The sequence below is a fragment of the Streptopelia decaocto genome, assembly GCF_964273445.1.
Source record: "Streptopelia decaocto genome assembly, chromosome: 2".
NCBI classification, from domain to species: domain Eukaryota; kingdom Metazoa; phylum Chordata; class Aves; order Columbiformes; family Columbidae; genus Streptopelia; species Streptopelia decaocto.
Window position 1 is genome coordinate 89028053 of NC_138655.1, and position 17008 is coordinate 89045060.

A 17008-nucleotide genomic window follows, 5' to 3' on the forward strand; every position below is an offset into this window, starting at 1 on the left:
CGAGGTCCCTTCCAATCCCTAACATTCTGTGATTCTGCGACTGATGGTACTCAGCCCCTAGTAGATGGGTGAGGACCCACCAAATGCTTCAAGGAGCCAGAAAGGTACCCATCGATGACCCGACACTCTGAGAGGAGCAGCAACCGTTACAAAGAAGCGCCAGTAACTGTGTAATAAACTATATTAGTTACCACGTGTAGTAAGAGCAGCGGGTGGCGCGCACCGAACGGTCTCTAACGGAGCCGCAAAGCGGGCGGTGCCGACCCGGTCCCCGCCCCCGCCGGAGCAGCCCCTGGGGCCGGACCGGGCCGGGCGGGCAGCGAGGCCGCCGGTTGGAGCGCTCCCAACTCCGCCGCAAGGCTACGCGGGGACGCGGGTAGCAGGTAAAAGCACCCGGGCCGCGGGGGGTGAGTTCCGGCCCTGCCTGGGCGAGCGGCACGGCCGGCGGTGAGCTGCGGGGCAGCGCCACCGCTTGCCCTAGGGGCCGGAGTGGTTTCGAAACCGGCTTCGAGAGAGTGGTCAGAAAAACAGGAGCAGCGCTCGGCTGTTTCTCTGGGGGTCGGTGCGATGGGTTCGGTTCAGGGCAGGGGCGCAGCGGGTGTGCGGCAGCCGCGCTGGTCCGGCGCGGCGGGTGGAGCCCAGGCTGGACGCTCCCACAGCCGGGGAAGGCGGGCGTGGGGCGGCCGGAGGGGTTCGCCTCGCCCGGCCGTCGCGGGTCACCCCCAGACACCGCCCCCGGGCCGGCACAGCCTCCTCCGACGGCTTCTGCAGCGCACGCCTCTGTAGGGGTGTGTATGTACACATACACAGGCACTCACACAGTGTTTGCCCCTCGCAGCCCATTCATCTCCGCACGGAGTGGCACATTTTCTACTGAAACACCGAATTTCCGGGTACCTTTTCCTGATGTTTCTCATATAAGCAAATTTGCCATTTGAGTTTACAGGCTGTATCAGATTCTCAGGACAGGAGCTACGAAGTGCTTCTGGAGAATGGCAGGTAAGAACAAATACTAATAAAAATGCTATTCACTTCAGGCCTGGGCATGCTAGTATAGAACATATCTGTAAAGTATACATACTAAGGTTTTACTTTCTAAATGACTGAAATTACTTCAGTAAATGATGCCTTTCCAAACTTCAGTCCCTGAACACTGTGTCTGAGTGCCCTCAGCTCCATCGATATGAAACTAGTCAGCAGCTCACAGAATTTATCTTATCCTATCTGTGAGCATGTATCATCTCCACCCACTTAACTGCTTATTTGCTGAGAGCAAACAGAACAGCAGCATTAACTGGTCTTGATATTCCAGAATAAGTTATGGAGCAGGGGTTTAAATAGTTTATACGCTTGATGACAAATTGTAATAGTCTTTTGGGAAAACTTGTTTCGTGAATGCTATGCACACTAAAGAAATAATCACCCTTTATAATTTAGGTTAAAAAAAAAAAATGAAGTGTGGTTTCTTTAATTCTTTAGCCCTCATTCTGTTAATTATCTCTGATACCTTAAACTTACCTGTCACCCTGGTGGCGCTCTGGGCCCTACAGCTTCTGTGTCTCCTGGAGAAGCTGAACTCAGGAGATGCCTGAGTTTTTGTCTTGGCAGTTAGGAACCAAGAGCTGCATGTTGTGCAGATCCAGTAATTTTCAATAATCTCTGGAAATTTCCTTCTCTGCAACATTTATGTATAAATAATTACTACTCCATGAAAGTATTTTGTCTTTCCTTGGTGTTCAGCAGTGAATGATTTTCTAGAGAAATCTTAAAATTGTATGGCCTATGTACAGTAAAATCTTGAACAAATAAACTCTGATACATGTTGCTACATCAGTTTAAGAAGCTTCACCGCTGTCGTGGTTGAGATCGACAAACAACGTAGACCAAGTTCTTAAGTACAAACAGCAGTCTCTTATTGACACAAACACCTTTTTATATAGTCTTTACCAGCTCAAGTGTCTTTTTGCTATTAGTTACAAGTTGCAGTAATAACATCTCATTGGCTAATTTTGCTTTTATCCATGTTACTCTTTTACTCCCTTCTCTCTCAGGGGTACACCTTAATATCTCTGGGTACTCCTTTACCTTTCTCATGGGTAGGCCTTAATATCTTCAAGGCTACTTTCTGTTCCCATGCCCTCCATCAAGGAATGCACGAACCCACCGTAGTCCCCCACAGACTCCAACACATCCATCTTGCTGCTCAACTTACCTTAAATCCATTTTGTCAGCATTTTGAGATACACTAGACAGCTCACTCTCACATCTAAGAAAAAAATCATGTTGCTTTCTGTTGAAGTTGCTGTGATGATGCAGAAGTGGCATAATGGCATGTTAAATATCTGATGTCACTCGTGCAGCACTGAACTGCAAGATGGGGGGATCCCACGTTGCAGTAGGAAGATGCTCTGAGCTCTCAGGTTTGAGGGAACCTAAGCTGGCAGTGCTTTGATCCCAGCTTGCCCCTCATGCTTGTGCTGTTGCTTATCAGACCCAGCCTAGGGAGCTAAACCAGCCAACAACTTTTTTTTTTCTCTTGTTGGGTGAGGTTTTTTTTGGGAGGAGTGGGATCAGATGAACACAAATTCTGACTCAAGAGACGCGACTGGCTTGTGCTGATGTAGGGCAGTGTAACCTGCTATGGAAACGCACCCACTGTCCACCAAGTTCCACCTGGAAAAGCCCAGTGTAGCACAAAATTGCTGGGCTGGGGGCATTTACTGATTAGTTCCTCAAGAGTCACTCATTGCTTCCAAGCAGGAGTCAAATGCTGCCACTGCCATTCTGTTTTCACTAGTTTTGCGCTGCTTGGAAGACACACTACAGAAAAATGAAGGACCAGGCCCCAGCTCCACACACTCTTTTGTATCTGCCTGCTATACTCAAAGGTATCTTCTGATTTTCTTTCTGCTCCCAGGGAAAAAGGTCTTGATAGTCTATGCACACCAAGAGCCCAAGTCCTTCAATGGATCTTTGAAGACCATTGCTGTGGAAGAATTGAGCAAGCAGGGCTGCAGTGTCACAGTGTCTGATTTGTATGCAATGCAGTTTGAGCCAAGAGCCACAAGAAATGATATTGTTGGTGAGACTAACCAAAATACACTTTTTTTCAACAATAATGATGAGACAAACTTTCACCTTGTTTATCCTGCCACACTAACAATGTAGAAGCATGCTGTTAAGTCTACTCCAAAAAACAGTTGATACTATTTTGTACAAATATCTCTCAACTAACAAACCGAGCTTTTTATTTTCTGTTAGCATTAACTAAGACATTTCAGTGTAGGAACCCAACAAGTATTATCTTTATTTAAATAAATCTGGTCACTAGAAATGGCCCCTCAATCAGAAAAAATGAAATATCTGTATGGTACAGAACTGTAAAACAGTGTTTTGCCTTTAGACTAAACTGAATGAGGGAAAATATTATTTTTACAGTATTTGCAATCAACTGCAAAGATGTTCAAAGAGCCACCCTTTCTTACGAACATTACAAATACTTTCTGCAAGTTTGCTCCAGGCACTTAAGTGCTCAGGCTTTTGAGTTGTCTTGGCACCTCCAAATTCCTTGGTAGTATATGATTACTAAAAATGACTAGATGATGCAGTTAAGACTTGAGAAAAACAATGATGCTCTTGTTAGACTTATGTGATATTTTCACTATGCTCTTACTAGGATTTAGCCACAATATTTTTCGAGGTTAGGAAACAAAAAGCCATAACGTAGTCTGAGGCAGCTGAAACTCCTTCTTTAAAACAAGAATCAAACAGAAATAACACAGGTCCAGTGCAAGCACTGGCAAAACCGGGAAGAATCCTATTAATGACCAGACATAAGCAGTTCTAAAAACCCACTCCTAAATATGGGCCTTGGCTCATAGTGACATTACTGAGAGGGAAAAATGCATTAGGATGTGTCCACATGCGTTCTCTGAAGTCATAGAATCATTTTGGTTGGAAAAGAACTTCAAGATAGTAAAGTCCAACTGTTAATCTAGCACTGCCAAGTCCACCTCTAAACCATGTCCCTAAGAACCTCATCTACACATCTTTTGAACACCTCCAGGGATGGCCACTCCACCACTTCCCTGGGCAGCCTGTTCCAATGCCTGACAACCCTTTCTGTCAAGAAAATTTTCCTAATATCCAGTCTAAACCTCCCCTGTCACAACTTGAGGCCATTTCCTCTCATCCTGTCACTTGCCACTCAAGAGAAGAGACCAACACCCTCCGTGCTACAACCTCCTTTCAGGTAGTTGTAGACAGCGATCAGGTCTCCCCTCAGCCTCCTTTTCTCCAGGCTGAACAGCCGCAGTTCCCTCAGCTGCTTCTCATCAGACTTGTGCTCCAGGCCCCTCACTAGCCTCATCACCCTCCTCTGAACTCTCTCCAGCACATCAATGTCTTTCTTGTTGTGAGGGGCCCAAGACTGAACTCAGGATTCGAGGTGGGGCCTCACCAGTGCTGAGTACAGTGGCACCATCACTTCTCTAGTCCTGCTGGCCGCACTATTCCTGATACAAGCCAGGATGCTGTTGGCCTTTTTGGCCACCTGGGCACACTGCTGGCTCATATTCAGCCAGCTGTCAATCAACTTCCCCAGATCCTTTTCCCCCCAGGCAGCTTTCCAATCACTCTTCCCCAAGCCTGTAGCGCTGCCTGGGGTTGTTGTGAGAAGTGCCTTCAGATACCGTGCTGTGACTTGCTGGAGTTTAGTTCATGAGGCTGCCTCTCTCTTCTGCTAGAGATTAATGATCAACTAGTTGAATCAGCAGAACGAATATATATCTTAGTCAGACATACTTGAATGAGCTCACCCAACTGTAGTGGAGTCAGCAGAGCTGGGCCATACTTGTTCCCCAGCCCCTGCTGAGTTTCCCAGTTATGGAAGCTGAAAAGCAGCTACATAGTGCTTGCAACTGTGCGGTGGTTTCACTAATCTCTAATGCAGAGGCAGAGTAATTAGCAACATTGTCTTAAATCCTCTTAAATCATCCACCGGCATCACCGGAGTCTAGAACCAAGATTAGGTCCTCTTATTGCACTTCATATGTTGTTAAAGAAAGGCAAAAGTTTTAGTACTCTGAGACACTACATTCATCTCCAGTTTGAAACCAAATCACCATCAGCTGTGATGAAGCTTAAAAGCCACAAAAAACAAAACAAAACAAAAACCACACACAAACCAAAAAAAAAAACCCACAAACAAAAGTGAGGAAAAATGGAAAGCAGTAACTCAATTTAAACTCAATTTAGAACTGTAGATTGCAACATATATTTAATTATTGTTTGGCTACAATACCAGAAACAGGACAAGTAATGACTGTTCACTTCTACCCACAGGTTGCTTGCACAACTCAGAAGAGTTCAATTATGGTGTGGAGGCATGGGAAGCTTACAAGAGAGGAGGTTTGTCCAATGATCTGATTGAAGAGCAAAAGAAGGTGCAAGAAGCAGACTTACTGATTTTTCAGGTCATTATTTTAAATCAAATTAGAAGACTTTAGTTGTAATTTACAGGGTTGAACAAAAGAAAAGCAATAGTAAGTGAGATTATAGATTAGGAACATTGAATCTAGCCAAAGTAAAGAGTAGCTCTATCATCAACACAAAATGGTCTGTATCCAGTGTAGCAATTTCAAGGTGTCAGGTTTTTCTGCTATGATGTGGACTTCAGAAAATATCAGATCATGCATGAGCATTATTCATGGTAGCCCAGTATGAATTTTTCACACAAATAATGGCTCCAAACTGGCCTTTTTGGGGAGTAGGAAGACATCTGAAATTAGAACCTTACAATACTTCAGTGAAATTCACAGCTGTGCTTCACTTTAAAGTTAATATTCAAAAGTAGTCTGATTGCACAGGTTTTGTGAAGACTGGTCTTCATGCTACCTGCACTCCAAAATGATTGCATTGAGCAACTCAGACCAGAAAGTATTGAATGAAAAATAATACTATAATTCTCGATATGAGAACCCTGCCATGTTATCAGGCAGCCCCATACTGTCCCTTCGTCTTGGAGATCATGCAAATCAAACACAGATCTACGCACAGAGATGCATGTAAGGGCTTAAGTAGGCCCCACCAAGTTATAAGTATGGGCTATGGTGAAAGACACCAGACCAACAGCTTTAGGAATAAACAATTCTCTAAGTAATGGTACAGTAATAAATACAGATCAGTAGTAAGTATAGTTGTCCAGGTCATTACAACAGCAGATTGATGGCAGAGCGGTGGATATGGTCTACCTTGACTTCAGTAAAGCCTTTGACACAGTCTCCCACAGCATCTTCACAGCTAAGTTGAGGAGGTGTGGTCTAGACAATAGAGTAGTGAGGTGGGTTGCAAACTGGCTTAAGGAGAGAAGCCAGAGAGTGGTAGTCAATGGTGCGGAGTCTAGTTGGAGGCCTGTATCTAGTGGAGTGCCTCAGGGGTCAGTACTGGGGCCAATATTATTCAATATATTCATTAAGGATTTGGACAAGGGAATAGAGTGTACTATCAGCAAGTTTGCTGATGACACTAAGCTGGGAGGAGTGGCTGACACGCCAGAAGGCTGTGCTGCCATCCAGCGGGACCTGGACAGGCTAGAGAGTTGGGCGGGGAAAAATCTAATGAAATATAACAAGGGAAAGTGTAGAGTCCTGCATCTGGGCAGGAACAACCCCAGGTTCCAGTATAGGTTGGGAAATTACATATTAGAGAGTAGTGTAGGGGAAAGGGACCTGGGGGTCCTGGTGGACAGCAGGATGACCATGAGCCAGCACTGTGCCCTTGTGGCCAGGAAGGCCAATGTCATCCTGGGGTATTACAAGGGGGGTGGTTAGTAGATCGAGAGAGGTCCTCCTTCCCCTCTACTCCGCCCTGGTGAGACCACATCTGGAATATTCTCTCCAGTTCTGGGCCCCTCAGTTCAAGGACAGGGAGCTGCTGGAGAGAGTCCAGCATAGGGCAACAAAGATGATTAAGGGAGTGGAGCACCTCCCTTATGAAGAAAGGCTGAGGGAGCTGGGTCTCTTTAGTTTGGAGAAGAGGAGACTGAGGGGTGACCTTATTAATGTTTATAAATATATAAAGGGTGAGTGCCATGAGGATGAAGCCAGGCTCTTCTCGGTGGCAAACAATGATAGGACAAGGGGTAATGGGATCAAGCTGGAACACAAGAGGTTCCACTTAAATTTGAGAAAAAACTTCTTCTGAGTAAGGGTGACAGAGCACTGGAACAGGCTGCCCAGGGGGGTTGTGGAGTCTCCTTCTCTGGAGACATTCCAAACCCGCCTGGAAATGTTCCTGTGCAACCTCACCTAGGCATTCCTGCTCCAGCAGGGGGATTGGACTAGATGATCTTTTGAGGTCCCTTCCAATCCCAAACATACTGTGATACTGTGATCCACTAATTCACCAGCACTGGGCCTAACTTAATATCTGGATGCGCAAAGATGTACATGACCATGGATGTCAGACAGGCCAGCAGGACAAGGCTTAGTGTCTGGGTGAGCAGCTGGGACCAGCCAGCGGGCTCAGGGAATCTGGGCTTCTGCAACCAGACTGTTGCTTATTGACAAATCACAAAAGCACTATGTGGACTTGCTGACTGGTGTCACACCCCATCTCCGCTCACCACTGTGCCAGGTCTGTCCTTGGTGTCCCTGAGGCCCAGAAATACTGTGTAAGGCAATAAGAGCCCCACATTTTTTGTGTACCTGTTGTGCCTGTTGGCCTCAGGCATAGCCTGTGTTTATTCCACTGTCTTATTCTAGATGATATTTACGATATGACCATACCTCAATTGAGCATTTCACTGTAAGTCTTCAACATTTTACACTATTGCTTCTGAGATAAGTATAGTAAAACATCCCCTGAAGGAAGTGGTTGCTTTCTACTTTCTGTCTGCAGAATGCTATCAAGAGTTGAGTATGTTCTGGTGCAGAAAAGAAGGAAAAATCCTCTGAAAGAAACCATAAAGTAATTTAAAATTTACTAGACTAAACTCACCACTTTTAGAGTTGTTGTTGTTGCCCAGTTTCTACATTTTTTCCACCTTGAATTAAGCCACACATAGATACGCTTCTACAGAATTTCTTCTCCTATGCTGCAATGTGTACAAATGTAAGATTCCATAAAGCATTCAGGATAATGCAAGTAAGACACAATAGGTAGGCTGTAGTCCCATGGATTAACAGAAGGATCTAGAAACACAGGGTCCTACTGCTAAAGAAGCTGTTTTCTTCTTGATGAAGTAATTCAGGGTCATCATGTCAGCAGGGTGTGAAGGTAAGTTTTTCATAAGATCCTATGGCATTTGTCAGCAGGCTGTCAGATCAGAACTAATCACCAGATGTCAGTCCTGGTAAAAAGGCTCTCCGTGTGCATTTTGGTCAGATCATCCATTAGATCACATGTTCCTTTTGCATTTCAGCAATAGGAGACACAATTCTCTGGAGTCTTAATTTTGAATTAAATGACTCCTTCTTGTTTCATCATATTCTAACTTTAATTTGTGTAGAATCCCTTGCATTCACCATGGCATCAGTGTGCTACAGATGCCCAGGTATGTACCTGAGACAACCACAAACAGCACTTCAGTTATTTTTGCCAACCATAGTTAAAGCCTCTCCTGACAGAGAGCTGGTAGAAGGCCTGTACAATATCTGAACAGATTCAGAGAACAGGATTTGGCCTATAGGCCAGGCCTAAGGCTGGCCCAGACCCTCTGTGCTAACAAGGTAATTTACTTTTTGCCTAGTTTCCCTTGTATTGGTTCAGCATGCCAGCAATCATGAAGGGCTGGATGGACAGAGTCTTGGTCCAAGGATTTGCTTATGAATTTCCAAACTGCTACGATTCTGGTTTGCTCAAGGTACGTTTTATTAAGATCAAGATGTGGACAATGCTCTTGAGGATATTGGTTTTTCTTTTCTGTTATATTTGTTTAGAGCTTGCTTTTTATGGTCTCCTGAAGGAATGCTTTGGTAACAGGTTGAGTAACTTTCTGGTTTGTTAAAACTGTCTGAAAGGTGATACAATAAGGAGGATGCACTGGTTCCTAAAGATTTAAGCAATCTCCTGGAGATTTTTAGTTGGCCTAGAAAATAGGCTTTATAATTTGGAAGGTGTATCGGGGTACACTGGGCTGGCATGTAATTTCTGATCTTCTTAACAATTCCGAATATTTCAGTTTGTTTAAATTTCAGAAATGGCTGCCCTGCTGAAATGAACAGGATTAATCCCCAATGGTCATAGCTGCATGCTGAGTGCAGGCTCAAGGCAGTTTGGATACTGCACCAAGTCATGCCAGAAAAAAATGTTACTTCAATCATGGAAGCTAAAACTGAGAGGATAGATGCTGAGCACAAGCCTGTAACTAATGCCATAGTTACAGAAGCAGATGTTCTGAACTGGGTTTTAAAGCACCTGAGGAATAATTTGTTCTCAAATTATTCTTTGGCAAGTGACAAGCAAGTCCAAGTTTGCAGTGGGATGGGTTTCATTCAATTACTGCATTCAGAAAGGACAGGAATGAAGATATTCTCCGTAACAGAGTGCTTTCCAGCCACAGTTTTCTAAATATTTCATAGGGGAGAACATGTCAGACATGTAATTCCTTTTCATTTTAACCTGTGTATGCCCAAAGCTCTGACACAGAGCGCACTGTCTAGTTGTATGCCATCAATCTTTGCCTCATAGCTGCCACTACGCATCAGGTCTGGGAAAGAGGAGTACACCACCTCCTCTATAAGTTTATACTGTCCAGGTTCCCCTGAATATCCCTTGAACTATACAACCACTCTTCTTTAAACATGCCTAACTCTAGTGCTGCTTTCTTAATTCTAGAACAAATTAGCCCTGTTTTCTTTCACCACTGGAGGAAGAAAAGAGAGTTATGCAAAAGGTGGTATCAGTGGTGATATTCGCTATCTCCTGTGGCCCATGCAGGTACAATATATGTACATTTGTTTGCCTTGTATTACTCACATTAACAGTTGTATTATTGTTCATTTTATATGAAATATAATAAGCAAGTATCGTCAGTTCCAAACATCTGCAGGTTATACATTTGGCCCTAAAGTCCTGAGACAACTTTACAAGTCCACAGATTATTGAAGTTGTTTTGTGCCCCTTCCTCCAGATTGGAATCTCGAGAAAGGTTATATTGTCAGCCTTTTAAGTTTCTTTGTTGTTATAGGATTTCCTTTAGCCCTAGAATGCAGGATTTCTTTTCCTTGTAGCTACCTTATTCACGTAGGATGCGGGACAGGAAGGAGTCACACACCACCCTGGCATTAATGATCAGCATACGGAAGATAGCACATTTTTTCTTATTGCTACCCTTTTATCCGAAATACACAGAAGGAAAATGGCAAGTGGAGCTGATTTGAAAGGCACTAGCCTTCATTTGGAATCATTTAGCTAAACCAGAGGCAAAAGGTTAAAGAAATACTTCTAAGTAGATAAGAAATACACTGCAGTTCAGGAGCAATCTGTGGAAATGCAAACAGTACAATGAACTTCAGGCTGTCACTGATCCTTGCAAATTTAATAGCATACAGCAGCTGAAGAGAACAGTTCTGTGGGTTTAATAGCACTTTAAAATAAATTCCAGAGAGCAGAATAAATGGAAGTTGACCTTATTTTTTGGTGTATTATATGTCATTCTGCTTAATGCCTAGCCTTCAATACTGACTGCCAGGATAGGTAATGAACTCTTGCAATTTATTTCCTTTCTCCTGATGAATGCACAGGTTTAGAAAACCTGCCTTATACTGAGTCAGAGAAACAGTTTCAGATTTGAACCTTCTGCATTACTGAACTCAAAGTGCGAGACTACTTCCTGAAGTGTTTCTTTCTTTGCTTTGAGTCTAGCATGGAATCATGCACTTTTGTGGTGTCAAAGTCCTTGCCCCTCACATCTGCTTCGCCCCGGAGTATGCCTCTGAGGAGGAGAGGAAGGAGATGCTGATTGCCTGGGCCCAGCGTCTGAAGACTCTTTGGAACGAAGAACCCATAAACTGCTCTCCTGAGTGGTATTTCAAGTAATGTTCTGGTACAAAACTACAGAAAAAATATTATTTTTTTTTCCATTCTTTTTGTGCTTTATCTCAATATCTGAATCCTAATTCCTAACTGTAGGTATCTCAAGTACTACAGCTAGCTGCTTAACTGACAATATAGCATTTATCTTCATTGATTCCTGAGGGTTTCTCTTCAACTATGAAGCCAGATTGTAAATAACACAGAAGGATGTACAGTTGCACAGTGACTTACACAGCTGGAAAGCCTTGTAGACAGCCTTAGGCTTTTCCATGTATTTACAAATATATTAAAGCAATATTAAAGTTATGACAGATAACAGAAAAGCAAGAAAACAAATAAAAATATCCCATACCAGTATGTGCATGTATTGCCTTTCTATACAGAATGTAGCTCCCATTTGCAAAGTATGTAGTTTCCTAACATAGAAGGGAGTTCTCTATTTTTGTTACCCTAAGTACAGACAAAAAGGAGTCCTATCTGTTTCCTTTCCCTTCACTGCAGTCAATATTGCTTTTCAGGTCTGGAGGGCTGTGTGCATCTCCTCCAGCATCAGTGTAGGTGGGCTTCCTTGGAGATTCCCAGCACCAGCAGTCTGCAGTCAGTGCAGGAGCACTATCTCTCTGTGAGCCAGGATCTAGTGGGACAGAATGACTGTCTGACTCTTAACATCCGTGATTTTTACCTTGAAGTTTAGTGCTTGTGAGCACTTAACCCTTTTTGTGCATATGGCAAAGGGTGGGTTTCTTGCTTGGCTACAAGATCTCTTGCTTTGATCAACTAACCTAACAGCTGGCTTTGATATTAAAAGAACACGGCCTGAATAAGAAGCGGTCTTCTGCATCACCATCAAATGACACTTAGGCCTGTGCACACAGTCTATGCACCTGCCATACGTTCCTTGTAGCAGCCTTGTCATGCCCCACCCTTATATTTCTTTAAGGGCTATTTGGATAATAAACATGCTGAGCTCATATTCTGGAGAGGGCAGGGTAAGATGATACACCAGACTGGGAACTGCTACTGCAAGGAAATAGTCACATGTTCCTGTTGTCACCGTATGAGATAAGAGGCCACCCGCAGGAGAGACAGACCCCTGGAAGCGGTGCTGCCCTAAGCTGTTGCAGATGTCTGCTTCAGCGTGTCTGAGTCAAAGTCTTTAGGTTACACAAGCAAGAAATTTGCTTTGGCTCAATTGCTCTTGAGTAGGAAAGAGAAAGTGAAAGGGAATATAATGGAAAATGTTGTACACGTAAGTTGTGGGGAAAGCAGATTCTTGCCTAAAAGACTTAACTTTAAGTTACCCAAAAGAAATTGAAGGACAAATGCAAATATTAAAATTGTATAGGAGAGGAATCATCCTTATGATCACGGTGTTCAGTTACCAGACTATTCAAGAAAGAAGGAAATTACAGATATGAAAGCAGAAGTTGCAACTGTCAAACCAAATGTTACTGTATTGGATCAACTGCAGAGATTAGTGGGTTTAACTGTTGAAGAATCTCAGACTGACCTGTATGATGAAGATACACTTCTCAACACTATTTGGCAGACATGTACTAGTTCCCACATACACGGTAGCATTAAGTGTGTGCATTGAATTGGATATTTGTAATTTAAGTATACAAGAGTGGCTGTATTAGGTCAGAACAAGGATCCTCCAACCTCAGTTTCTTTCTCCACAGTGGCTATAGACCAGGAAGAGCAAGCACTTCCCCTGAATACTGTCATGGGCTCCAACTATATTTAGCTTGGGAAATTTCCTGAGCTATATATGTTTTCTCTGTATTTACTAAGCCATATGGATCTCTGCTCTGAATTTTGTTCAGTCTTCTCTTGAATTCATGCCAGCTTGAAGCAGACAATATTTGTTGGCAAAGTTCAGCAGCTCAGCTTTTTCCTTGCATGAAGCATTGGAGCAGGGAGGGATCCCAGGGAAGGTGAAGCACCTGGCTCCCAGTAGCTTCATTTTATTCCTCCCAGTCAACAGTAAATGATCAGTTCCATCTTTTCTTTTACAGAGTGCTTAGAGTTTTGTAGATGTGCATCACTTCCTCCCTAAATAATCTCCCGCCCAGGCCGTGGAGTCCTGTCCTGCTCAGTTGTTCTTCCAAGAGAAGGCATTGGCTGTTAGCCACCCTTGTTGCTCTTCACTGAACTCCTCCAGTCTCACTATCCTGTTACTGAGAAGAGCAGAAGTACACACAGAGTCAATTCCACGGTTCTTGGATTCATATGACTTTCTCTGTGCCTTTCCTTATAATCTCTGACATACGATTTGCTTTAGGTACTGTTTTCATCTGTTGTAACCCTAAATCTTGGCCATCAGTGGTAACAGTCAGCTCAGGGGCCATTATTTCATATATGAATTTAGGATAATTATTTTCCTTGTGTGCAGCCTTTTACATAACTTGAATTTCACTTCCCATCTCACTCAACAATTTTTCCAGAATGCTTCACAATCTGCTTTGTCCCCCCTCCTCTGAGTAATCTGTATTGTCAGCAAACTTTCTCAACCTCATTGCTCATATGCTTTTCCAGATCATTTTCAACAGCTCAAATCCCTGCACTTGTAACCTCCCTCTGTTCTGAGAGCTGACCATTTACTGTTGCCCTCTGTCTTATCTTTTAAACACATCTCCATGCCATGACCTTCTTTCTTATCCCCATCTGCCTAGTTTTCTTAAAAAAGAGATAGAAAACTTCATCAAAAGCCTCTTGGAAATGCAAGTAGACTTTATCAGTCAGATCACCACTCTCCCCAAGTTTTAACTCCTCCTAAAGCAAATTATTCAGGAATATTGTTCCAAATTGAAAGCCACTGTACAAGGGGGTATAAGATGCGAGGGGAAACTAAGAACCACTATTCAACTGTAACTTTCTAGAGTCAGTCTCAGTCCTCATCTGTGTAGTCTGTTCTCATACTGAAATTGTTCCATGTGCCTCATAATCCTTGTCACTTTATTTGGGGTCTAGCTCTTCTGCTTGTGTTCAGAGAAGAGGCAATCAGGGCTGTGAGCTGTATCTTAGCTGTGGACACAACAGATTAAACATTTGCTGAAGGGCACTGCTCTTGCAATGCTTTGGAAGCCAGTCAACTGTGCAGGGACACTGGGTGCTGAGCTGAGAGTTAATGTCCTTGTCTTGAGATGCTTTCAGTGCCTGCTATACAGCACACGATGCCGAGGTGCATGTGTGTTCTAGCACATGCCTTTCAGAAACTCAAGGGAGAATTTTACCAAGCAGAAAAGCAATAGAGAGTGGTCTGTGGTTAATAAGAGAAAGGAAGTGGCAGTGTTAGTTTCACAGTAGCACTGGAAATGTTACAGCCATTTTGATCTGAAGAACAATTGCCCCGCTAAATCACATGATGCTAAAAGCCAATGCAATCTGTCAAAACAGCATTGACTTCACCAGAATACAGCTAGGATTGGGTGAGGTGCTTGTACATGCATTTTAGGCTGGGGAGAAGGGTATAAGGACAACAAGCTTTCCTCTTCCGCTTAGTCCGGGGATTTGTTGCTGGTGGTCCTCATCCTCCCAACATACTTTCAGGCAACACTCTGTTCTTTTTCTCTGATAATTTGTTCCAAAAATCATAACTGAGTTTCTTTCATTTCATATTCTGAAATGGCAAGCGCAATTTGCTTGCAACTTCAGAAAAACACAGGGAAACAAATAGATCCTTATCTGAACTATGTTATCAAGAAGCCTCATAGCCTAGAGAAACCAAGACTGATTTATTGCAGTAAGGTGCTTTTTATCCAAGGTTTCAAAAAATTAACTTTTAAAGGCAGGTGTAGACATTTCTTTCGTTTAATATTTGATTCACAGAACAATGTCATGGAGGCTAGCTGCCTGCTTGCAGAGGAATATACTTTGCAGTACACAAGTTATCAAAAGGTTGTGCTGAAGAGACGAACAGCCAATAATAAATACCATGCATAATTCACGTACAACTTTTTTTTTTTTTTTTTTTTAAGAAAAGTCCTACCACGTTAGAAGATGCTCTAAAGGCATGCAAAAAACTTAAGCTTAGGGAGCTCTCAATTTTTAATGCTGGGTAATTGTATCATCATTCTAAGGGGTTTAAAATACTTAATGTATCCATAAGAAAACCGAGCTCCAAGATCCACAATGTTTCCTTTCAAATTAGGTGAGTCACTATAAAAAGTAACCAGGAGAGCTACTCCAGCCTTAGTTCCAAAACTCAAGTGAAAGTTATAAAAGAATCTTTGACTACAAACGTTGGGGGAAAAGGAGAGCTTAGACCACAGCAACAGCCTCAGATCTCAGCAGCCTCATTTTAGATCCTCTAGCATAGTGGCAGTAGTTGATCATTACACAAGCAAGTCATGGAAATGTCTACTCCTGCAATAGCTGTGTTGCTTCTGTCATACTCTGCTGGTGTTCACATATTTACAGGAACACTCTCCACAAAACAACATACAAAGCAAACACCTAATGAAGAATTTGTGTCACAGTGCTTGTTGCAGACTGATGTACAAAAAAAATAAAAAAATAATAATAAAAATCATATATATATATATAAAAATACTGGTGAAGTTCTTATTCCTGTGAACAGTAGACTTTAGTGAAATAATGTTTCATGACCAGTTATTTCCAACCATCCTAAGGTATTTTTAAGATGCTCCAGATTCAGCAGTATTGGTTTAATGCAGTTTAAACACGCAGGAATCCTGATTTCTTTGGAAAACTCAATAAGGAGACAGTAGACCAGTTTCTTCCTAGGATTGTGTAGCCAAAATACACCATAGCTACTTCTGAATTACAAAGTGCCCTTGACGAAATGAGAAAGCATTTTGTTAACATCTGACAAGGAGAACAAACCAAGGCCTAACCAGCTTGTCCAAGCAACAGGTTGCCACAGAGAACTGCCAATGCCTACAAATACTAGGAAGCATTTCTTTGCCAAGAGGGTGGTCAAACACTGGAACAGGATTCCTAGTGAGGTGGTCAATGCCCCAAGCCTGTCAGTCTTTAAGAGGCATTTGGACAATGCCCTTAACAACATGCTTTAACTTGGTCAGCCCTGAAAGTGTTCAGGGAGTCGGGTCTAGATGATCCTTGTAGGTCCTTTACACCTGAAAGAGTCTTGTTTGTTCTATGTACTCCAGTGAGATGTGCAAAGGTGGTGTGTTTACTGGAACTTAACATGAAGCCAAGGGGAAATGAGTGGGACCAATCAGACCAGATAATACTTTAGATTAAAAGGTAGATTACAGAAAGACTATTGACAAACATTTCCTTCAAGTTTCGCCCACTGACGATCCCCCTCCCCAGAGTCCCTGGCTGGCTGCTGAACCCAGAATTAACATTCCAGCATTGACCCATCTCCAGAGCTGGGAACCGCCTGTGTGAGGAAACACTCATCCCTGCTGCTCCCAGCGGAGCCTTTAGCCAAGGACGGCCACAGCCACAGCAACGTTAAGCTCAGGTCACTACAGAGCACATAATTCTTGTGAGACATGGAGAGGAAAAAGCCTCTAAAGAGAAACTGAGCAGCTAACTGCAAGTAGAAAGAAAGGAGCAGAAAAAATTAAACTTCTGTAGGCAAAGCGTACAACAACACAGCCTTCAAACTTAATACAAGGAAAATATCCCTGTGCAAAGTCACTTTCCCATTACAGCACTGTCGAGGGTTTAGACTGCGGGGTGACAATAAAACCCTGGCAGATGTATTGTTAACTGCCTCCCCCCACCACTTCCCCCTTTTTCCCCTCCCTCTCCCCCTTCCCACTAAGGACAGGCAATCGGGAGGAAAAGAAGGAAAGAGAGAAGAGAGTTGTAAAAAATTAAAGATGTTTTACTAATGCTACTAATAAGAATAGAGAAAATAATACAAAATATACAAAACCAATCTTGAAAGTCTCAGCAACCGCAGAGCCGGCAACCAAAGTCCTGGATTAGACTCTGCAGCCAACCGGAGCTGGATTCAGTCTGTCACTAGGCC

General features: G+C 43.1%; 1 protein-coding gene across 6 annotated transcripts; it reads left to right on the forward strand.

Annotated features, from left to right (window-relative positions):
- The first annotated feature begins 243 nt into the window (after positions 1-243).
- NQO2 (N-ribosyldihydronicotinamide:quinone dehydrogenase 2) lies at positions 244-15564 on the forward strand. 6 transcript variants are annotated; one of them, XM_082046878.1, is made up of 7 exons: positions 244-407; positions 940-999; positions 2918-3082; positions 5344-5474; positions 8750-8863; positions 9838-9939; positions 10867-15564. In XM_082046878.1, the coding sequence occupies exons 2-7, from the start codon at positions 993-995 to the stop codon at positions 11038-11040; spliced, it is 693 nt and encodes a 230-aa protein (XP_081903004.1). In that variant the 5' UTR covers positions 244-407; positions 940-992; the 3' UTR covers positions 11041-15564. The 6 variants fall into 6 exon arrangements, with proteins under 6 accessions (XP_081903004.1, XP_081903003.1, XP_081903000.1 ...); XM_082046877.1 differs by having other exon boundaries at positions 244-383; XM_082046874.1 differs by having other exon boundaries at positions 244-383; positions 947-999; positions 10867-15563.
- The last annotated feature ends 1444 nt before the right edge of the window (positions 15565-17008 follow it).

Bases quoted from the DNA above. Each gene is read 5' to 3' on its own strand.
- NQO2 (XM_082046878.1), top strand. The intron at 3,083-5,343 runs GTGAGACTAACC...TTCTACCCACAG, and splicing joins CACAAGAAATGATATTGTTG to GTTGCTTGCACAACTCAGAA. The intron at 9,940-10,866 runs GTACAATATATG...CTTTGAGTCTAG, and splicing joins ATCTCCTGTGGCCCATGCAG to CATGGAATCATGCACTTTTG.